The 22075-nt window shown below is 67.9% G+C and overlaps 3 protein-coding genes and 1 long non-coding RNA gene across 4 annotated transcripts; 1 reads left to right on the top strand and 3 right to left on the bottom strand.

Annotated features, from left to right (window-relative positions):
- Positions 1–1735: 1735 nt before the first annotated feature.
- On the top strand, positions 1736–3909 carry LOC137667633 (2'-5'-oligoadenylate synthase 1-like). Its single transcript, XM_068408563.1, has 6 exons — positions 1736–1953; positions 2121–2403; positions 2483–2670; positions 2753–2997; positions 3085–3217; positions 3298–3909. Exons 1-6 carry the CDS (start codon positions 1759–1761, stop codon positions 3829–3831), a joined length of 1578 nt encoding a protein of 525 aa, XP_068264664.1. The 5' UTR covers positions 1736–1758; the 3' UTR covers positions 3832–3909.
- Positions 3910–5107: 1198 nt separating this feature from the next.
- LOC137668242 (uncharacterized) lies at positions 5108–5841 on the bottom strand. Its single transcript, XR_011048905.1, has 2 exons — positions 5732–5841; positions 5108–5496 (listed from the first exon to the last, which is right to left on the bottom strand). It is a non-coding gene; the product is annotated as an uncharacterized lncRNA (long non-coding RNA).
- Positions 5842–7892: 2051 nt separating this feature from the next.
- LOC137667634 (2'-5'-oligoadenylate synthase 1-like) lies at positions 7893–10064 on the bottom strand. Its single transcript, XM_068408564.1, has 6 exons — positions 9846–10064; positions 9384–9678; positions 9117–9304; positions 8790–9034; positions 8570–8702; positions 7893–8490 (listed from the first exon to the last, which is right to left on the bottom strand). Exons 1-6 carry the CDS (start codon positions 10038–10040, stop codon positions 7972–7974), a joined length of 1575 nt encoding a protein of 524 aa, XP_068264665.1. The 5' UTR covers positions 10041–10064; the 3' UTR covers positions 7893–7971.
- Positions 10065–10972: 908 nt separating this feature from the next.
- SEMA3B (semaphorin 3B) lies at positions 10973–18011 on the bottom strand. Its single transcript, XM_068409678.1, is given in 19 exon segments — positions 10973–11846; positions 11940–12079; positions 12155–12210; positions 12327–12484; positions 12589–12630; positions 12801–12892; positions 12981–13200; positions 13308–13452; positions 13535–13604; positions 13680–13794; positions 13889–13948; positions 13951–14036; positions 14355–14474; positions 14563–14656; positions 14730–14849; positions 14925–14987; positions 15074–15231; positions 16075–16208; positions 17938–18011. Coding segments are annotated over 18 exon segments (2286 nt in total). The 5' UTR covers positions 16181–16208; positions 17938–18011; the 3' UTR covers positions 10973–11405.
- Positions 18012–22075: the final 4064 nt, after the last annotated feature.

The raw sequence follows: 22075 nt of genomic DNA, 5'->3' as shown, positions 1-22075 counted from the left end.
CGGGGGTGACACCGGGACCCCCGGTGGTGCCGGCACCAGCCGTGTCCCGCTACCGGGGGTGACAACGGGACCACCGGTGATGCTGACACCAGCCGTGTCCCGCTACCGGGGGGCATCGGGACCACCGGTGGTGCCGGCACCAGCCGTCTCCCGCTGACGGGGGTGACACCGGGACCCCCGGTGGTGCCGGCACCAGCCGTGTCCCACTACCGGGGGGCACCGGAACCCCCGGTGATGCCGGCACCAGCCGTGTCCCGCTGCCGGGGTGACACCAGGGCCCCTGGTGTACCCGTGCCAGCCGTGTCCCGCTACCGGGGGGCACTGGAACCCCCGGTGATGCCGGCACCAACCGTGTCCCGCTACCGGGGGGCACCGGGACCACCGGTGGTGCCGGCACCAGCTGTGTCCCGCTGCCGGGGGTGACAACGGGACCCCCAGTGATGCCGACACCAGCCGTGTCCCGCTGCCGGGGGTGACACCAGTGCCCCTGGTGTACCCATGCCAGCCATGTCCCTGATACCGAAAAAGTTGGAAAATAAACTCTCTAAAACTTGCTTTAAGTTCTAGCAAGCAGGTGCTCGTATTGCAGCACCGGGAGCACAGGGGATATTTCCTCCGATCGTGCCCGAGCCCAGCTCCAGCCAGCACCCCTTATATTGTCATATAATCATGCATATACATCAGCTTTCCCAGAAATCTCATACATATTTAAATCATTCCAGGGAGCTATTTCCATAAGTTAACACCCACTGATGCACGCGTAGTCGTGTACCGTGGTGGTCTTTGGGGGTCGTCAGGCCCCTCTGGTGGCGTCACTCCTGTGTCCTGTGGCGCACATACGCCCTTCAGTGAATCATGCTCGGTTGCTTCGTCAGCTCATTTTTTTCTGAACTTGTCTAAACTAGTACGGGTCCTTACCCGGGGTGTAGTTTTCCTCCCTATCCATTGTGTAACATCCTGCTTGTGTAATTTAGCCTTGTTTCAGCAATTCTTTCCATTCTATAAAGGGTTTTCTAGGGTCCTACTGTTTAAGGTATCATCCCATTGCCTGGGGTGACACTAGGGCCTCTGGTGGCACTGGCACTGGCCATGGCCTATTGCCTGTGCTGACACTGTGCCACCAGAGCCATCCATGTCTCAGTGCTGGGGGTGACACGAGGGTCCCTGGTGGCACCGGCACCAGCCATGTCCCATTGCCTGTGCTGACACTGTGTCACCAGCACCAGCCGTGTCCCAGCTGCCCCAGCCCGGACCCTTGAGCCCCCCGGCGTGGGCACAGGCAGGCGCTGGCGCAGGCAGGGCACCCCCACCCCCGGGCAGGGCCTGCCGCAGGGTCCCCGGGGCGGGGACGTCGCCTCCTGACAGCTGGGCACCCCGGGGACACCCTGTGCCACCGCGGACAGCCCGGGCTACGAAGCCCCCCCACCCCAGAGCCAGCCTGCAGGCAGCTGCCCGCGCTGCCCCCGCCGCTGTCACCGCTGCCCCTCGGCTGGACGCCGGCGCGATGGCGGCGCCGTGCAGCCCCTCCTGCCCCCTCCCAGCCCCGCGGCCGAGGCACCGGGGGCACCCGGAGGACCCCGTGGGGCAGGAGCCCCCCGGGCAGCCGGGGCCGGGGCGAGGCGAAGCCCCGGGGCCGGGGCCACCTTAACTGCGCGGCGGTGACACCATCGGGGCGGTGGCCCGGGCAGGTTTAAAAGCTGCTGCAGGCAGGAGCAGGCAGAGAGAGCTGCGGGCAGAGGGAGCGAGCACGGCTGCAGGATGAGCGTGGGGCAGACGCCACCCACGGACGGGCTGGGGACGGTGGCCGCCAAGGAGCTGGACAGGTGGATCGCGGGGACCCTGGAGCCCAGCACGGCTTTCTGCAGGCAGGTGAAGCAGACGGTGAGGAAGATCTGCGACTTCCTCAAGGAGGACTGCTTTGAGGGCAACATCTGCGTCCTCAAGACCGTCAAGGTGAGTGCTGCCCAGCCCGGGGCCAGCCGGCACCCCTGCTGCCACCCTTCCCTCCGTCCCGCTGCTCCTGCCCTGCCTCAGTTTCCCCCGGCAGCTCCAGGGATGGTGGCAGGCGATCCCCGTGCCGCGGGGCAGCGGTGCTGAGCGGGCAGGGTATCCCTCCGCAGGGCGGCTCGGCGGGCAAGGGCACAGCCCTGAAGAACAACTCCGATGCCGACGTGGTGCTCTTCCTCAGCTGCTTCTCCAGCTACCAGGACCAGAAGCAGGAGAGAAGCGATATCCAGGATTTGATCAAGAGGAGGCTGCACGCCTGCAGGCAGAGCCTGACATTCACCGTGACCATCAGTGAGCCCCAGTGCAAGGGTCAGCGCTCCGTCAGCCTCACCCTCTCCTCCAAGCAGACATCGGAGTCCATCAGGGTGGACATCCTGCCTGCCTACGATGCCTTGGGTAAGGGCTGCAGGCTGGAACGGGGCTGGGCTGGGGCATCAGTGCCGGGACGGCTCTCACCCTCCTTCTCACCCCACAGGACAGGTGAGCTGGGACACCCCACCGGACGTGCAGGTGTTTGAGGGGATGTACGTGGGGCTCCTGAATGCCAAGGGTGGCCCTGGGGAGTTCTCCCCCTGCTTCACCAAGCTGCAGAAGAAGTTTGTAAAGCGTTACCCCACCAAGCTGAAGAACCTCCTGCTCATGGTCAAGAACTGGTACAAGGAGGTGAGGGGCTGCCTGGCTTCCCCGGCACCCACTGGGCACCCACCCCGGCCAGCTCTCACCACCATCCCCATCTTCTCCCCAGAACGTGAAGCCACGGCATCCTGCCAGAGTCTTGCCCCCTCAGTATGCCCTGGAGCTGCTGACCATCTACGCCTGGGAGGAGGGCACGGGCTCCCGCACCTCCTTCAACATGGCCAAGGGCTTCCGTACGGTGCTGGAGCTGCTGTGCCGGCACGAGGAGATCTGCATCTACTGGGAGACGTACTACTCGCTCCAGCACAACCAGATCGGTGCCCACGTGAAAGACCTGCTGCATAAGAGTCACCAGTAAGGACCGTGCCTAGTGGGACACGTGCCACCTGCCCCGCGGCGCTACCCGGGGCTGACGGCAGTGCCCACTGTCTGTGTTTGCAGCCCCATCATCCTGGACCCCGCCGACCCCACCGGGATCCTGGGCCAAGGCAAGAAATGGGACCTGGTGGCAGTCGAAGCTGCCAACGCCCGTTCGCTGCTGTGCGTCAAAACAGTCCGGCCCTGGAAGGTGCAGGTAAGGCTGCCTGCGCCTGTGGGCACCGCGGTCCCCCCATCCCTGACGGCTTTGCCCACCCGCTCTCCTGTCCCCCGCAGCCGGCCCGGCCCGTGACGATTGAGGTTAAGCCGCTTGAGGGCAAAAGCCTGATCAGGACCGTCAGCCCAGACACCACCGTCTGGCAGCTGAAGGAGGAGATCGAGCGGGAATGGAGCATCCCCTGGTACAGGCAGCGCCTGCAGCAGCAGAGGCCAGGCTGGGGCTCCATCGTCCTGCAGCACGGTCAGACCCTGGCCACGCACGGCATCTTCTACAGCACCACGCTGATGCTGCTGCAGACCTTGCCTCAAGAGATGGAGGTCTTTGTGAAGAATGACAAGAACCGGACCACCACCTACACGGTGCTGCCCACCATCACTGTCTGGCAGCTGAAGGAGCAGATCCACACCCAGCAGGGCCCTCCCGCCGACCAGCAGTACCTGACATGTGGCTCCACGAAGCTGAAGGATCAGCACACGCTGGCGCACTACAACATCCAGCCCAGGAGCACCATCTTCATGGTCCCATGGCGCGAGGGGGGTGCGGGTCCCCAGGAGTCCCAGTCTCAGTCCCCTGGCTGCTCGGTCTACTGAGTATCGCCCGCGGCACCAGCCCATGCCCCTGTACCCTCCCTGTTGCGCTTCAAATAAATGCCTTGGTCGATCCTTGTACTGCTGGGTTGGGGATGGTGTCAAGTAGCACAGGGCAGGGGGTGGTCAAGGGGGGAACCTCATAGGGATGAGGTTAGATGTGTGGACAGTGAGGTGGGTTGAGAACTGGCTGAATGGCAGAGCTCTGAGGGTTGTGATCAGTGGTGCTGAGTCTAGCTGGAGGCCTGTAGCCAGTGGCGTCCCTGCCCCTGCCTGTATCCCTGCCCAAATCCCTGCTCCTGTCCCCATTTCTGCCCCTGCCCCTGTTACTGTCCCTGCCCATAACACTGCCCATATCCCTGTCCCTGCCTGTTCCCCTGCCCATGTCCCTGCCTCTATTCCTGACCCAGTTCCTGCCCTGTTGTCACCCAGCACTAAGGGGACACCCGTCCCTGCTCCTGCCCATATCCCTGCCCTGCCCATGTCCCTGCCCCCGCCTGTATCTCTGCCCCTGTCCCTGGCCCGTCTCTACCCCTGTCCCTGCTCCTGCCTCTGCCACTTCCCCTGTCCCTGTCCCTGCCCGTACCCTTATCTCTGTCCCTGTCCCGACTGCACCCCATGCCCAATCCTTACCCATGGCCCTGTCCCTGTGGCTGCCCCATCCCTGTCCCTGTCCCCGTCCCCGTCCCTGTCCCTTCCTGCCTCCTCTCCCTACCCGCTGCCCGTCTCCTGCCCATGCCCTGACCCCCTGACCCTTCCCCCTCTCGCCTGCCCCTGCTCCTGCCCGCTCCCCCTTCCAGCCTGCGGCCCTGCCCACCCTCCTGCCCCTGCCCGGAGTTTCCAGGCCTCAGGTTCAGGTTTTTGGCTCTTCCCGCTTGCCCGGGATGACCCAGCGCAGGCGAGTGGGGCTGCCCATGGGCACCGATCCCATGGCACCCACCCCGCGGCACCCACCCCGCAGCACCCACCCCATCGGCACCCACCTGTCAAGAACCGATGTGGTTTCCCTTGCTGGTGGTGGGGGTTTTGTCAGCTATGATTGATTAGGTCGCAGCCCTCCTTGGTCAGTCCTACACATACGGGTCAGGACCCCACTAAAAATTCCCCTGGTCGGCTCTGCCCGTAAGGGCCAGGACCCTACTAAAAAGTCACCCTACCCTTAATCTGCCTCAAGGCAGTTTTTTTCCCTCCCGTTCTCAGCGTGTCGAGAGCAGGAGTTCCCCAGGAAGAGTACGTGTCGATCCTTGAGACGAAGGTAAAGCACAAACAAGGCACGGTATTGATTCACACTTGGCTATGTTTGCTTGGATAACGATACTCTGTAATTGCACAATGATTCTGTGCAAAAGAGGGAGAAAGATATGGAAAGGAAACCAAGAGACAGGAGAAAAAATATGCTAGGATTGAAGAGAGATCAGCAAGGACAGTCACCACCCAGGATCCAGCAGCGTCCCGCAGGCCCTCTGTTCGTCTCCAGTGTTCCAGTGGTGCGTTGACACTGTGTCTCGGGGGTGGTCTTGCTTTATACCATGTAAGGAAGTGGGTTTCGTCGTCTTGACAAACGGTGTCTTGGCAACCGTGTGGTTACGGTTTGGTGCACACGCATATGTCCCGGGCACAGTTCACACACTTTGGGTCTCGCTTGTAGCTCGGCCTTCGCGTGGTCGTCTGCAGTAAAGAGGGTGTTCTTGGTGGGCTGCTCGCTCAGCCCGGCGTGGTGAGCAGGAGAGTGGTGTGCAGCACCAACAAGCGTGGGCGTGCCGCAGTGCCGCCGTCTGCTTTGGCAAACTAGTGCGCACAAGCAAGCTTCGAGACAATCACTTTACATTTCCGTCTCTCACACCACCCCGCGGCACCCACCCCACGGCACCCAGCCCGTGGGCACCCACCCCGCGGCACCCACCCCGCGGGCACCGACCGCGCCCACGGCCCCCCCGGCCCCGCGTGGGGGATGGAGGGGCCGTGCGGGCAGAGCCGCCGGGGGGCCCGTCCGCACTTTCGTTTCCAGCCGGCGGAGGCAGAAACCGAAAGCAGAGGCAGACACCGACACCCGCCCATTGCCCGGCCCCGCCGGCGCTTAAGGCAGCGCGTGCTGCCCGTCCCGGCTGCCCCCCGCTGCCGGGGGTGACACCGGGACCCTCGGTGCTGCCGGCACCAGCCGTGTCCCGCTGCGGGGGGTGACACCAGGGTCTCTGGTGGCACCGGTGCCAGCCGTGTCCCATTGCCTGTGCTGACACTGTGTCACCAGCACCAGCCGTGTCCCAGCTGCCCCAGCCCGGACCCTTGAGCCCCCCGGCGTGGGCACAGGCAGGCGCTGGCGCAGGCAGGGCACCCCCACCCCCGGGCAGGGCCTGCCGCAGGGTCCCCGGGGCGGGGACGTCGCCTCCTGACAGCTGGGCACCCCGGGGACACCCTGTGCCACCGCGGACAGCCCGGGCTACGAAGCCCCCCCACCCCAGAGCCAGCCTGCAGGCAGCTGCCCGCGCTGCCCCCGCCGCTGTCACCGCTGCCCCTCGGCTGGACGCCGGCGCGATGGCGGCGCCGTGCAGCCCCTCCTGCCCCCTCCCAGCCCCGCGGCCGTGGCAGCGGGGGCACCCGGAGGACCCCGTGGGGCAGGAGCCCCCCGGGCAGCCGGGGCCGGGGCGAGGCGAAGCCCCGGGGCCGGGGCCACCTTAACTGCGCGGCGGTGACACCATCGGGGCGGTGGCCCGGGCAGGTTTAAAAGCTGCTGCAGGCAGGAGCAGGCAGAGAGAGCTGCGGGCAGAGGATGGAGCTCGTTCTTTTTCCCTGAGGTCCCACTGGCACCACCTGACCCCACCAGGCACCCCGGCCTCGAGCAGCATCGCTGCTCTGCACCCATGTGTCCCTGTGCTGTCCCAGCAGCTGGTTGCATTGAATCACAGAATCCCAGAATCCCAGACTGGCTGGGGTTGGAAGGGACCTCTGGAGATCATCCAGTCCAACCCCCTGCCAAAGCAGGGTCACCCAGAGCACGTTGCACAGGGTCGTGTCCAGGCGGGTTTTGAATATCTCCAGAGAAGGAGACTCCCCACCCTCCCTGGGCAGCTTGTGCCAGTGCTCTGGCACCCTCAAAGTAACGAAGTTTTTCCTCATATTTTGCTGGAACTTCCTGTGTTTCAGTTTGTGCCCATTGCCCCTTGTCCTGTCACTGGGCACCACTGATAAGAGTCTGGCCCCATCCTCTTGACACCCGCCCCTAAGCTATTTGTTAAGCATTGATAAGATCCCCCCTCAGTCTTCTCTTCTGCAGGCTAAACAGACCCAGCTCCCTCAGACTCTCCTCGTAAGAGAGACGCTCCAGCCCTCTGAACATCTCTGTAGCCCTCCGCTGGACTCTCTCCAGTAGTTCCTTATCTTCCTTGAACTGGGGGCCCCAGAACAGCACACAGTTACTCCAGGTGTGGCCTCACCAGGGCAGTGTAGAGGAGAAGGAGAACCTCCCTAGACCTGCTGGCCACACTCTTCCTAATGCACCCCAGGACACCATTGGCCTTCCTGGCCACAAGGGCATATTGCTGGTTCATGGTGAACTTGTCCACCAGAACTCCCAAGTCCTTCTCTGCAGAGCTGCTTTCCAGCACGTCAACCCCCAGCCTGTACTGGTACACGGGGTTATTCCTCCCCAGGTGCAGGACCCTACACTTGTCGTTGTTGAACTTCATGAGGTTCCTCTCTGCCCAACTCTCCAGCCTGTCCAGGTCTCGCTGAATGACAGCACAGCCTTCTGGTGTATCAGCCTCTCCTCCTAGTTTTGTGTCATCAGCAAACTTGCTAAGGGTACACTGTCCCTTCATCCAGGTCATTGATGAACAAGTTAAACAAGATTGGACCCAGTATTGACCCCCCCGGGGAACACCGCTAGCTACAGGCCTCCAGCTAGACTCAGCACCACTGATCGCAACCCTCAGAGCTCTGCCATTCAGCCAGTTCTCAACCCACCTCACTGTCCACACATCTAACCTCATCCCTATGAGGTCCCCCCTTGACCACCCCCTGCTCTGTGCCACTTGGCACCATCCCCAACCCAGGGAGCAGCACAAGGATCGACCAAGGCATTTATTTGAAGCGCAACAGGGAGGGTACAGGGGCATGGGCTGGTGCCGGGGGCGATGCTCAGGAGGCTTAGCAGGCAGTGAACTGGGGGTGCTGGGGGCTCGCACCCCCCCGGAGCCGCAGGAGCATATAGATGGTGCTCCTGGGCTGGATGTTGTAGTGCGCCAGTGTGTGCTGGTCCTCCAGCTTCATGGAGCCGCATGTCAGGTACTGCTGGTCGGCGGGAGGGCCCTGCTGGGTGTGGATCTGCTCCTTCAGCTGCCGGACAGTGATGGTGGGCAGCACCGTGTAGGTGGTGGTCCGGTTCTTGTCATTCTTCACAAAGACCTCCATCTCTTGGGGCTCAGTCTGCAGCAACATCAGTGTGGTGCTGTAGAAGATGCCGTGCGTGGCCAGGGTCTGACCGTGCTGCAGGACGATGGAGCTCCTGCCTGGCTCCTGCTGTGCCAGGCGCTGCCTGTACCAGGGGATGTTCCATGCCCGCTTGATCTCCTCCTTCAGCTGCCAGACGGTGGTGTCTGTGCTGACGGTCCTGATCAGGCTGGTGCCCACCAGCTGCTTCACCTCAATCGTCACGGGCCGGGCCGGCTGCGGGGACAGGAGAGCGGGTGGGCAAAGCCGTCAGGGATGGGGGGACCGCGGTGCCCACAGGCGCAGGCAGCCTTACCTGCACCTTCCAGGGCCGGACTGTTTTGACGCACAGCAGCGAACGGGCGTTGGCAGCTTCGACTGCCACCAGGTCCCATTTCTTGCCTTGGCCCAGGATCCCGGTGGGGTCGGCGGGGTCCAGGATGATGGGGCTGCAAACACAGACAGTGGGCACTGCCGTCAGCCCCGGGTAGTGCCGCGGGGCAGGTGGCACGGGTCCCACTAGGCACGGTCCTTACCGGTGACTCTTACGCAGCAGGTCTTTCACGTGGGCACCGATCTGGTTGTGCTGGAGCGAGTAGTACGTCTCCCAGTAGACGCAGATCTCCTCGTGCCGGCACAGCAGCTCCAGCACCGTACGGAAGCCCTCGGCCATGTCGAAGGAGGTGCTGGAGCCCGTGCCCTCCTCCCAGGCGTAGATGGTCAGCAGCTCCAGGGCATACTTGGGGGGCAAGTCTGTGGCGGGGTGCCGTGGCTTCACGTTCTGGGGAGAAGATGGGGATGGTGGTGAGAGCTGGCCGGGGTGGGTGCCCAGTGGGTGCCGGGGAAGCCAGGCAGCCCCTCACCTCCTTGTACCAGTGCTTGACCAGGCGCAGGAGGTTCTTCAGCTTGGTGGGGTAACGCTTTACAAACTTCTTCTGCAGCTCGGTGAAGCAGGGGGAGAACTCCCCAGGGCCACCCTTGGCATTCAGGAGCCCCACGTACATCCCCTCAAACACCCGCACGTCCGGTGGGGTGTCCCAGCTCACCTGTCCTGTGGGGTGAGAAGGAGGGTGAGAGCCGTCCCGGCACTGATGCCCCAGCCCAGCCCCGTTCCAGCCTGCAGCCCTTACCCAAGGCATCGTAGGCAGGCAGGATGTCCACCTCAGTGGACTCCGATGTCTCCTTGGAGGAGAGGGTGAGGCTGACGGAGCGCGGCACATTGCCGAGACCCTTGCGCCGGGGCTCACTGATGGTCACGGTGAATGTCAGGCTCTGCCTGCAGGCGTGCAGCCTCCTCTTGATCAAATCCTGGATATCGCTTCTCTCCTGCTTCTGGTCCTGGTAGCTGGAGAAGCAGCTGAGGAAGAGCACCACGTCGGCGTCGGAGTTGTTCTTCAGGGCTGTGCCCTTGCCCGCCGAGCCGCCCTGCGGAGGGATACCCTGCCCGCTCAGCACCGCTGCCCCGCAGCACGGGGATCGCCTGCCACCATCCCTGGAGCTGCCGGGGGAAACTGAGGCAGGGCAGGAGCAGCGGGACGGAGGGAAGGGTGGCAGCAGGGGTGCCGGCTGGCCCCGGGCCGGGCAGCACTCACCTTGACGGTCTTGAGGACGCGGATGTTGCCATCAAAGCAGTCCTCCTTGAGGAAGTCGCAGATCTTCCTCACCGTCTGCTTCACCTGCCTGCAGAAAGCCGTGCTGGGCTCCAGGGTCCCCGCGATCCACCTGTCCAGCTCCTTGGCGGCCACCGTCCCCAGCCCGTCCGTGGGTGGCGTCTGCCCCACGCTCATCCTGCAGCCGTGCTCGCTCCCTCTGCCCGCAGCTCTCTCTGCCTGCTCCTGCCTGCAGCCGCTTTTAAACCTGCCCGGGCCACCGCCCCGATGGTGTCACCGCCGCGCAGTTAAGGTGGCCCCGGCCCCGGGGCTTCGCCTCGCCCCGGCCCCGGCTGCCCGGGGGGCTCCTGCCCCACGGGGTCCTCCGGGTGCCCCCGCTGCCACGGCCGCGGGGCTGGGAGGGGGCAGGAGGGGCTGCACGGCGCCGCCATCGCGCCGGCGTCCAGCCGAGGGGCAGCGGTGACAGCGGCGGGGGCAGCGCGGGCAGCTGCCTGCAGGCTGGCTCTGGGGTGGGGGGGCTTCGTAGCCCGGGCTGTCCGCGGTGGCACAGGGTGTCCCCGGGGTGCCCAGCTGTCAGGAGGCGACGTCCCCGCCCCGGGGACCCTGCGGCAGGCCCTGCCCGGGGGTGGGGGTGCCCTGCCTGCGCCAGCGCCTGCCTGTGCCCACGCCGGGGGGCTCAAGGGTCCGGGCTGGGGCAGCTGGGACACGGCTGGTGCTGGTGGCACCGGGGGGGGCTGATGTCACCGCAGGCAGCGGGATGCGGCAGACCCCGAGGTCACCTTAAGCTGCCTCAAGCGCCCGTCTGGCGGCACCGGGAAATGCCGGGTGAAGTTTCGGTTTTCGATTTTCATCTTCCAGAAACGAAAGCGCGGGGGCGGGCCCCCCCGCTGTAGGGCACTGGCCACCCCCCACCCCGCTCCCCGGTGCTCTGGGGCAGACGCGGGACCCTGGGCTGAATCCTCTGCTTTATTGTGCTCAATTAGTACAAGCCCCCCCCCCCGCGCCGCTGCTCTGTGCCCGAGGCGCTGGGCACCACCTCCGTGCCCCTCCCCACCTCCCTCCCGGGCACCCCTCCTCCTGCCGGGCCCCCCACGGCCCACCGGTGCCCATCCTGCCCCTCCAGGGTCCCACTCCCGTCTGCAGCCCCCCAGATGCGAGGGTGGCCCTGCTGCCCCGCCCCCCCGCGGTGCCATGCCGGGGGGGGGGTGCAGAGCCTGGGCCTGCTGCCCCCCACGCTGGGGCAGGTTTACATTCATCTGTAACAGTCGTTAATAAATATTTCGGTGACTCTGCGGTGCCGGCAGCCGGCTGCGTCCCCCCACTGGTGCTGGGTGGGGCTGGTGGCATGAGTGACCAGCTGCCCCTCCGAGGCGACGGGGTGTCAGCCCGGCTGCCCTCCCGGCCCCAGAACTGCAGCCCCTCACCGCTGCCCGTGCCCAGCTCCGGTGCTGCCGGCGGGGCGGCCGAGGTCGGCGGGGGGCTTTGCCCCTGCCCACGGCCCCGCTCCTAGGCAGAGCCCGGCACCCGGGGCCGGCCGCAGGGTCACCAGGGGGATGCGCTGCGGGGGCCCCGCTCGGCCCGCGGCCCCTCGTGGGTGCGCCGGCGGCGGGCTTTGCGCAGCTCCTCGCCCTGCCCGCGGCCAGGAGGGCCAGCGTAGGCGCGGGGGGGTGGCAGGGGTCTCCCCCGGCTCCAGAGCCGCTGGCAGACCCTGTCTGCAGCCCCCAGCGGCGGGCGCTCCACCAGCTGGAGGAAGTCCCGGTACCAGACCTTGCGGCCGGGGGGCCCGGCAGCGAGCTGGGGGTCCCCGGCAGCGGCCATGCCCGCTGCCTGCCGGGCGCCGATCACCTCCAGGGAGAGTCGCAGCAGGGGCTGGGTGAAGCCGTGCTCGGTGGCGTGGCAGAGGTAGAGGCCAGCGTCAGCACGCTGCACGCTGCGCAGCAGGACACCCCGCTCCGTCCGCACCACCCGCTCGTCCACCTGCACCTGTGGCACCCACAGGGACGGGCGGTCAGCTCAGCATGGCATGGCATGGCACGGCATGGTCCTGCTGGTGGCACCCAGACGGGGAAAGCCTACCTCTCTCTGGGGGTCACCTGGGGTGCGCTGGTACGTCCAGAGGACATGGGCTTGCAGGGATTTGGGGACGCACTCCAGGAAGGTGGTGCTGCCCTCCACCCCATAGAGCTGCTTCTGGGGCACACTGCCCTGCTGGGGGTCTGGGGGCACATGGCCTGGCCGTCAGCCCCCTGTCCTGGCAGGGCTGACCCCCCCCCGGCTGGGTCTCAGCTCACCTTCGGAGCAGAGCACGTTAGGGTCACCGTTGCGGACGTCCTGCCGGCGGAAACGCCTGCGGGGCGGGAAGGTGGCGGAGGAGTGGGGGCTGCAGCAGCATGATCTGTGCCCCTCACCATGACCTCGGGGCAGGCCGGCTGCCCCAGTGCCACACCTCGGCACATCACCTACCTCTTGGTGTTGGGCACGTAGCGGGTGCAGGCAGTGCCATCCCAGGCGCAGTACGGGTCCCGGGCCAGGCAGCACTCGGCGCAGGCTTTGCCATAGGCGCCACAGCGGTGCAGGGGCAGCTGGGCCAGCGCTGTGGCCGAACTGGCGTAGAGCTGTTGCTGGAGGGGGGACGGAGAGAGGAGCTCAGCAACCCGGCACTGCGGCACGGGGCTGGGCAGAGTCACAGTGGGACATGGGGACCCAGTGTGGGGTCCCCCCTTACCCGCTTGGAGGAGATCTGCAGGCTGGTGATGGGGGAGGCATCCTGCGGGCAGAGCGCAGGCAGGAGTTAGGGTGTGCGGGGAGACCCAGGCATCCAGGCTGCCGGCTCCCACATCCTGGCAGCTGGAGCACCCCGGCATGACACCGAGCATGGGCAGCACAAGGGGGTGCCAGGGGACATCCGACTGGGGCGGCGTGGAGCCCCCCCCTCACCTGGAAGACCTGCAGCTCCTCCAGCAGCAGCGGCTCCATGCGGTGCCAGCTCTCCTTGGGCACCGAGACCACCTTCAGCACCGTGCCAATGTCTGCGGGCAGGGAAGGGTGAGGCCGGGTGTCCCAACCCTGGCATCCCCCAGCTCCCCTCCCTGACCCAGCCCCGGGGTCACCACATGCCTGTGCCGATGAAGAGGACGTCGTAGTGGCCATCAGCAGCAGTGACGCGGTCCACGGCGATGCGGGTGAAGGTGTAGGGCACAGCGGCTTGCAGGAAGAGGGGGCGCTGGCCGTGAGGCAGCACCGGGTTGTACATCAGCGGGTGGTGCCGCGCAAACTGGATCACCTCGTCTGGGAAGTCCTTGGTGGAGCCGAAGGTGCCGAAGGTTTTGCTGGGGCACTGCGAGGAGGCGGCGCTGGCTGAGCAGGGTCTCGCTCCCCACGGCCCCATACCGGGTACCGGCATCCCACCGGTGACACCGGCCAGGACGCCCCTGTGTCACGTACCATGCCTGGGCGGGGGTAGGGCACGCGCCCCTGGTAAGACACCCACTGGTAGTTGGGACCCTCCTTGTGCGCGAAGGGGCCCAGGAAAGCCCGGCGGATGTCGGCCATGGTGTAGATGCAGACGGCCGAGCCCTGGAAAACAGAGCTGGTGGGAGAGAGAGGGGGTGATGTGAGGGGCGAGGGGGGCACCGCCAGGCACGGCGGGGGCGGTGGGCAGGGACCTCGACCTGGAGGTGGAGAAGACGGCGTAGACCAGGGGGTTGCGCTTGTCCCTTGTCTGCAGCAGGAAGACGTCCCCTGCAAGCCAGGCGGGTGTCAGCGCCGCCTCGACGTGCCAGGGCCACCCGCGGGCACCCCCACCGCCCCACTCACGGAGCTCATCGAAGTGGGTGTCTGCCCCGTCAGGTCCCGGCACGGCGCAGACGAGCCGAGCCTTCAGGAAGGTCGTCCATTTGTTCACCAGACTGCGCTGCCCGCCCACATCGTTCTGCCGGGAGAGGGGGGGCACCGACGTCAGCAGCGGCGGGTGGCACCCCCGGGCACCCCTGGCCCCCAGCCCACCCGCCCGCGGGTGCTCTCACCCGGCAGATCTGGCCGATGCGGGCAAAGCTGGTCTTGCCCAGCCCCTGCTGCCGCTCCACCCGCTGTCGTCGCGGAAGAAGAAGTAGATCTTGTCATCATCGGGGTCCTCGCTCTCCGGCACCCAAAAAACGGCCACGAACTTGGGCTCTGGGGGGCAGAGGGGGTGCTGCCTCCAGTGCCCCCGCTAGCACTGCTCCCCGGGGACCCTGGGGCACTCACTGGGGTCCCAGGAGGGTGCAGCCCCCCCCTGCCCAGCTGCAGGGCAGAGGCAGAGCGATGGTGGGACCCCACTGGGCACCGGGGGTCTGCAGTGGGCACAGGGACGCCCCAAATCACACTCCGCAGGCAGCGGAGGACGGGGTCTGGCCGAGCCCAGAGGACTCGTTGCCCCGAAGCCTGCGGGGAGCAGTGATGCCGTGCCAGGGTGCTGGCAGCCCCGCTGCCCTCCCGCTCCCCAGCACTGACCGTTGAGCCAGCGGGAGTCGTGCTGCTCGGTGCGGATGGAGGGACGCCGGCCCAGGCTGCGGAAGATGGTAAAGTCACGGCCCATCAGATCAGTGGCTACCCCGGAGTAGAGCTCCTCGCCTGGCAGGCACCGAGGGAAGTGTTATGGGGGACCCCCGGCACCCCCCTGCCGCACCGCCCCCCGGCACCGGGCTCGACTCTCCCTTACCCACGAGGACGGAGGCGGCCGCGTGCCGGGGGTCGTACGGGCTCTTCCCCTTGCCGTCCTCGGCGCGCCGGGGGTCCAGCTTGAAGACGGGCTCCTAGACAGGGGTAAGGATGAGAGGTGGGTGTGTGGTGGCAGCTGGGGGCCACAGCGGGGCTGAGGGGGCTCACCTCTGCGTGCTGGCCAGCCTCCACGAAGGCGCAGACGGGGTGGAAGGCGCCGGTGCCGCAGGTGTACAGGTGGGTCCGGTTGTAGGGGTGCAGGATCTTCACGAAGTTCATGCACTCGGCCTGGGGGCGGAGGGCATGGGGAGGCGGTGCTGCGGCAGCCCTCCCGGCACCCCCGGTGCCCCCCCCGGCACTCACGGTGATGTCCTTGCCGGCCCAGTTGCACTCCTCCCTCCACTCCACCGGTGCTGGCCAGTAGATCTGTGGGGACAGAGGGGGACGCTCACAGCCCTGGGGTGCGCCCGGGGGCCACCCAGACAGCGTGTGTGTGTCCCCCCCGCCATTACCTTCCTGTCCCGCTGGCTGATGTCGTCCAGGGCCAAGGAAAGGAGGTGGTTCTGGGCGCCGGCGAAGAGGCGGCCGCGCTCCTCGTCCAGCAGCAGGGCCTCGTAGCAGCACGAGCGCTCCAGCGCAAAGAGGCGCAGCCCATGCCGAGCCCGCAGCTCTGCCGGGACCCGCGGCACCGCTCAGCCCGGCCCCGCCATGGCACCCGCCACTGCCTGCCACGCTCCCCTGCCCCGGCCACATGCCCTGGGGGAACCTGGGGCTGGCCATGGCCCCCCTGCCATGCCACCCCCTCCCTCAAACCTGTCCCACTGGATTGACCGGGTTCACCAACCCCATGCCGGCTCGGCACCCATTCCTACACCACCCAGCACCCATCCCCAAACACCACAGCACCCATCCCCGCGCCCCCCAGCACCCATCCCCGCGCCCCCCACCCTGGCGGCAGGCGGCGGGGGAGCGGGGGCCATTCCCTGCCCCGCGGAGCTAATCCCACCGCGGCGGGAACAAACAGCCCTTTGTCGGGCCGGGAGGAGAGCGCTCGCGGGGACTCGCCGCCGGACAAAGCCCCCTGTGCCGCGCCAGAGCCCACGGGGTGGCCACTCGGGACATGGCACCAGCTCCCCGGCCGGCACGGCATCCCCGGCAGGTACGGCACAGCCGGGGCTGGGGAGCGCTGCCGTGGACAGGCACCCGAGCCAGCACACGCCGAGAGCAAAGGCCCAAGCGCAGGCGCAGCGCCGAGGGCAGGCTGGTGGCCCGGGGGGGGCTGGCATCAGGCGAGGAACCCCGCAGCCCATGGCAATGCCCGGCAGCCTGCAGGGAGGGCAGCACCGGTGCCCGTGAGGCGGCAGCGCAGGGGTTTGCACCCCTCCTGCCATGTTGCCCCCCGTCCCCTCCAGGATGCTCCCATCCCCTGGGACGATGCTGGGCGCTGACACGGCACCGGTGAACCCACGCCCGACCCCCGCGTCCCCCCACCCTGCCCATGTCCCACACTCACCAGGGAAGGCCAGCTTGAGGCGGGGGGTGGCGGCGGGCGGGGGGCGGCTGGCGGCGGCAGCGGGGCCGCGCAGCAGGAGCAGGAGCAGGAGCAGTGTGCAGCTCATGGCCGGGGCCTGGCTGGTGGCCCTGTGGCTGGGGCAGAGACGTGAGACCTCAGCTCGGGTTACAGCCCCCTCCCCACAGCCCCCAGACCACGATCTCTCCCCGGCTCTGCCAATGGGATCCGGAGACCCCTGAGCACCGGTGTAGGGCAACCCCAGCATGGCATGAGGGGACTCCCCCACTGGGCTCGACCCAGTGATTGTGGGGGGCACATGCACCAGCCACGTCCCTCGATGGTTTTTAAGCCCCTGTTAATCTGACCCTGAACCAGACGGGCTCCGGGAGCAGCCCTCCTGCTCCTGCCTGAGGGGAAACTGAGGCAGCCCAGCAGCACCCAGCCCTCCCCACACCAAGCACCGTTGTGGTGCCAGCCGGACAGGGTATCCTGGACAGGCAGCTGGCTCCTGAGCACCAGGCAAGCTGGCCATCATGGAGTCACAGGGTCCCATGCCTCAGTTTCCCCCACTGCTACAGCTCCCGCCGTTTGGCCCCTGGCCCTTCTTGTGCCACCCTGTGAACGGGAGCTGGGTTTGGGGGGGCTCTGGCCAAGCAGGTGCCCACATCCCCCTGAGGGGCCCACACTGGCATGTCCACTGCCCCCATGGGTGCCCACCACGGGGTAGGGGAAGAGCTCCTTTGGCTCCGGCACCAGCACGCTTTCCCCCAGGGAGGCGATGGTTATCGCGATCATCGCGCCAACACGCAGCTCCCCACCTCGCCCGCCGGCCATGCTGCAGCAGCCCCAGGCAGCCAGGACGCGCCAGCTGGCACCTCCCCGTGCCGCGTGCGAAGCACAAGCCCGGCCACGCCGGTCATCAGCCCCCGGGCGCAGCCGGCGGGTTTCACCCGTGCCGCAACCACCGAGGCCTCACTGGGACACCGGTGACAACTGATGCCCCACTATGGCACCGGGGCTCAGTGCAACCGCCCCAGGTCCTGTCACCACGCTCAGGCACGGCATGAGCCAGGCTGTGGTGGGTGCCGGGCCAGGGGGCCACGTGTGTGTGGCACTGCTCGGCACAGATCGGGCACATCTGCCTGCTGCCCGGCCTGGCCAGCCAGGGCTTGCCCTGGGCTCCTGCGGGCAGGGGCAGTCCCCTCCCGGGCTGGCGGGGTGAGGAGAGGGCCCGGGCAGGCAGCGGGCAGCGGGCAGGGGTCCCGGGCGGGCGCAGTGCCCAGCTGGGCTGCCCGCCGGCCTGGTGTGAGGGCGGCAGCTGCTAATGGCATTTCCAGAGGCGCCGGGACGAGGCGGGGACCCGCCGGGCTCTGCCAGCCCCCCGCGGCTGCACGGCCAGCGAGGGCTGGGGCACCGGCGGTCCCCCCGCCTGCCCGGTACCCGCCAGCGCCCGCCGAGGGGCCAGGGCAGACCCCCGGGCACGGACTCCCCGCCGCCGGCTGCCCCGGCCCGATCCTGGCACGGGGGGGGCAGGTTGGGGGGGGGGGCAGGCAGCACCAGCAGCATCGGAGACGCCCGGTGCCAGCACTGGCAGATCCAGCCCCCGCGACCCCCCGGTGGCAAACCCTCTCAGCCCCCCGGCGCCAGCCCCGGCACGGCCCCAGCCCCCCGAGCCCCGCGGTGCCAGCTCGGGCAGACCCAGCCCCCCCGCCAGCCCTCCCGGGGTCACCAACCCCGCCGCCAGCCCCCCGGACCCAGCCCGCGCAGCCCCCCGACGGCAGCGCAGAGACCCCGGCCCGGGACACCCCCCTTCCCCGTACCGGCCCCGTCAACCCCCGCACCCTGCCCGGCCCCGGCACCCACCTGGGTCCCGTCCCGGCTCGGCCCGGCCCGGCCCCGCCCTCCGCGTCCGCCGGGAGGGAGCGGGGCGGCCCCGGCGGGGCGGGGCGGGGCGCGGCCCGGGGCCGGGGGGGGGGGCACGGGCACACGCACACGCACACGCACGTGCGGACACGCGTGCACACGCGCACTCGCAAACACCCGGGCACCCTCGCGCGCACGTGCGAACACGCTCACGGGCACTTGCACACGCGTGTGCGGACATGTGCAAAACCACACACGTGCACGAACACCGCGGCACGCCCGCACCCCTGCTGCCACCCCCGCCTGGCCCGCGGTGACGCCCGCGGTGACACCCGCCGCCCCCGGGGCAGAGCGGAGCACGCCACACTCAGCACACGAGTGGCCGGGCTGCCTCGTCCCTGCGGTGGGCAGCTGCCGGCTGGGCACTGCCTGCCCAGGCGTGGGGGGCCGGGGGGTGTGCTGGGGCCACGCCGGGGGACACTGCGGACCGTGCCAGGGTCGCGGGGGGCCGGTTCCGCGCCCCGCTCAGCTGCAGCCCAGATGTCTGGCCCAGGCCCAGCCCGGAGCAAACAAAATTCCTCCGCTGCCTCCCATTTTCCAGCCGCCGCTGCCAAGAATAGCAAGTGCCGAGCGGTGCCGGCAGCGGGGCCACACGCGCCTCTGCGGGCAGGGCTCGGGGCGGGGGGGGGACACGGGCTGCCTTGGGGGCCACCCCCTGCCTTGTCCCCTCCGTGCCCTTGGCTGTCCCTACCTGCAGGTGCAGGGGTCCAGGGAGGCAAGTCCAGCACGAGTGGGGAGGCAGGGGGTGCAGGCAGGTAGGCAGCGGGTGCAGGCAGGTGCAGGGTGAGTGGGGAGGCGGGAGGTGCAGGCAGGCAGCGGGTGCCAGCAGGCAGCAGGTGCCAGCAGCGGGTGCAGGCAGGTCAGGTGCAGGCACAGGCAGCGAGCTGGCGCAGGCAGGCAGTGGGCTCAGCAGGCAGCGGGAGCTGTGCGGGCAGGCACAGGCAGGCCAGGAGCAAGCAGGAGGAGCTGTGCCAGGCAGGGTGCCCGGGCAATGCCCTTCCGTCTCACCACCGGTAACCCTCCTGCTGCTGGCCCGGGTGCACCAGGTGCACCCTCTGCCCCAGCCCTACTGCCCGTTCCCCTCCCAGTCGTGCTGCGGTGCCAAGCACCAACCCAGCGTCACGGGCAGCGAGGGGGACAGGGACGGTGAGGGGACAGGTGGCAGGAGAGCTGCTGCCACCAGTACGGCAGGGGTTACTCTGCTGCAAGACTTTGCCCGGCCGCCGCGGTGGGACTTTGGGCTGGGTGGCCCCCACAGGGTTGGGCACGGCGTCCCTGTCCCCACAATCCCAGCCTGCCATACAGGGACGGTGGGGACAGGGACGCCGTGCCCACCCCTGCACAGCCAACACCTTCCTTTGCTGTGCAAGCACCGTGCCTCAGTTTCCCTCCACTCAGCTGGGACCTTTCCACCCGGTGCTGCTCCCGGCATGCGTGGCGAGGTGGTCGGGAGGCATCACCATCACCCCAGCCCCAGAGCCCTGCAGGGACCTCACCAGCAGCAGCTCTGCCTGGAGAAACCATCAGGAGTTAGAAGGGCCGGGCTTCCATCCCGGAAAAAACGGCGCGGGAGGGATGCGCCACGTCGCCGCCGGCCACCCCTTCCCGCCACGCCGGGTGTTCCTGGCAAGCGCTGGAGCTGCGGGGTGCTGACACGGTGACAGTCCCCAGCTGGGACGGGCATCGCCACAGACATCCCACCCTCATCCCTGCGCTCGCTGCCAGCCCCATGGAGGGCGGCGCGGTCGGGTGCCGCGGCCTGGCTCCCCGCCAGCATGGGGGTGTCACCGCCGGCGGCACCAACAGGTGCGGGCGCCTTTGCTCTTTGATCCCTTCCCTGCCGCCAGCGGAGCCGCACCTGGGGATCACTTCCTCGGCCAAATCTCCCCCGGCGGTTCCGGCTCCGGTGAGCATCGGTAGCTCCGCCGGCAGCACCCGAGCCCCCAGCGGTGTTTGCGGTAGGAAACGGCTCCTCTCCAGCTCCGCGGGGCTCCCGGGGCGGCACGGCAGCAGGCAGCGGCCAACGGGTCCCACATCTCCTGTGCCGGCGGGCGAACCGGCACGGCGTGGGATGTGTCCATGCCATCGGGTGGGTGACCAGGACCGGCGGCTGCTGTAGAGCCCACACCGAGGGAGACGTGCTGGGACGGGCATCCGCTAGCCATGGGGATGGGGACAAATCCTGCACCCCAAGTGGGAGTGGTACCTTGCTAGGAGAGCCCTGGCGATGCCGCAGGGACCTGTGGGGTGACCCAGAGTGAGGTGGCTGCAGGGTGGCCCCTGTCTTCCTGGGGGCTGGGGAGCATCCCTCCGCCCCGGTGGAGCCATCGTGGCTGGGTTGGGCCAAAACCCAGGGGGACAAGGTGAGCTGCATCATGCCAGCTGGTGCCATGGGTGTCCCTGTGCCGCAGGTGTCCCTGTGCCACCTGGGCTTGGCACGGCCCTGCTCCCCAGCCAAGAGATGTGCTTGTGCAGCGGGGTGACCTTTGCCAGCACTCCTGGTGACACTGCTGGCTGTCCAGGGGGAGAGGAGGGAGCAGAGGGAGGAGAGGCGTCCTCACCCAGCCTGCACCCACGGCCCAGGCTTGGGGGTACACCCCCATGCTGGTACCCCCTGGGCCTGGCCACTCCAAAAAGGGTGCCCCAGCACGCCTTGCTCGGCTGTGCACCAAGGCAGGGCAGCGGCTGCGCGTCCCCATGGCACGTGGTGTCAGGCCACAGGTTGGCATCAGGCCTCAGGTGGCTGCCATGTCCCTGGTGCAAGGGGAGGACCTGCCAGGCAGGGGATGGAGCCCATGAGGTGCCAAGTGTGCTGGTGCGAGGGCCTGGGCTAGTGGGGAGCAAACGCAGCCGAGCCAACTGCATCCTCATAGCGTGGCGTGGTGGCGATGTCCCGGGGGGACACCACATCAGGGCTCACACCCCCTCTATGGCTACACCCCCCCGGCCCTACATCCACCCCCCCATCACAACACACTGGTGCGAGACCCCCGCGGCAGGGACCCGCATGGCCCCAGCGCATTCCTGCCGGGATTAGGTACCGGCTCCCGGCAGCGCCATGCCAGTGTAGCCTGGCTAATCCCGTTTTAATTGTCCCCACCCTGCGCCAGGCTGAGCCGGGCCACCCAGAGGCCGTAGGGTGCTGGGTGCACCCCGATGCCTGAGCACGTTTTGGGTGCCATCGTCAGGTGCCCCTGCTGCGGGACCGAGCTGTGGGGTGCATGGTGAACCTTCGGGGCGGTGATGAAGGAGGCATCCATCCTCCCGGTGCAGTGCAGTGTTTTTTTTGGGAAAGGGAGGGATCCTGGGCTTCCAGGATCCCATCCTGCTGCCCCGGGGTGACTGTCCACCCCCAGCTTCGTGGCCACCGGCAGCCAGGCTCCGGGGCAGGTGGAGGGGCTGCATCCCGTGCACTGAAAACCGCTGAGCTTGAAGCTCCTCAAGACCATCCCAGTGGGGCAGGAGCCTTGGCGTCTCTGCCACCAGCCCGACCCTCTCCCTGTCCCGGCAGAGGGTAGGAGAGATGGTGGCTGAACCCCCCTGCCTGCTGCCCTGCCCCAGCCCCGCCATCCCTGCCCTGCGCCACACCAACGGGTGGCATCCAGCTCCTCCGGGCTTTAAAAATAGGTTGGCGTCCCTGCCCCGGGGTCAGTAATTTTAGCCGGGGCGTGTCTTGCTGGGAAGCACTCAGGACTGTTCATCTGCTCCCACTGGCCCGGTGGCATCCGCGCCCAGGGCTGATGTCAGCCCCTCGCTGCCCACTTGCTCATCCCTGCCCTGGGGCAGCTCCCAGCAGCGCAGGCCGGCCGTGGCCACCTCGGGTGTGGGTGATGCCAGGCGGGATGGTGAGGGCAGGGGACTGGGGACAGGGGCACCCCGGTGCCCCCTGAGCCTCTCCGTCTCACCCTGGCCCCGCGACACAACAGCCACTTCAGCTCGCCTCCCACGGAGCTCCCACAGAGCCGCGGCAGCTGGGAAGGCTGGGGGGGCCACCACCGAGCATAATGCGGCTATTGACGGGCGAGCCGGCGGCCCCGGCGCGGCACAATAGGGCCTTGTCTGCCGGCCCAGCTCCTGC

This window comes from Nyctibius grandis, chromosome 10, assembly GCF_013368605.1.
Source record: "Nyctibius grandis isolate bNycGra1 chromosome 10, bNycGra1.pri, whole genome shotgun sequence".
In the NCBI taxonomy this organism is placed as follows: Eukaryota; Metazoa; Chordata; class Aves; order Nyctibiiformes; family Nyctibiidae; genus Nyctibius; species Nyctibius grandis.
The sequence above is the reverse complement of the archived record's forward strand: the minus strand, read 5'-3'. Positions and strand labels throughout refer to the sequence as shown.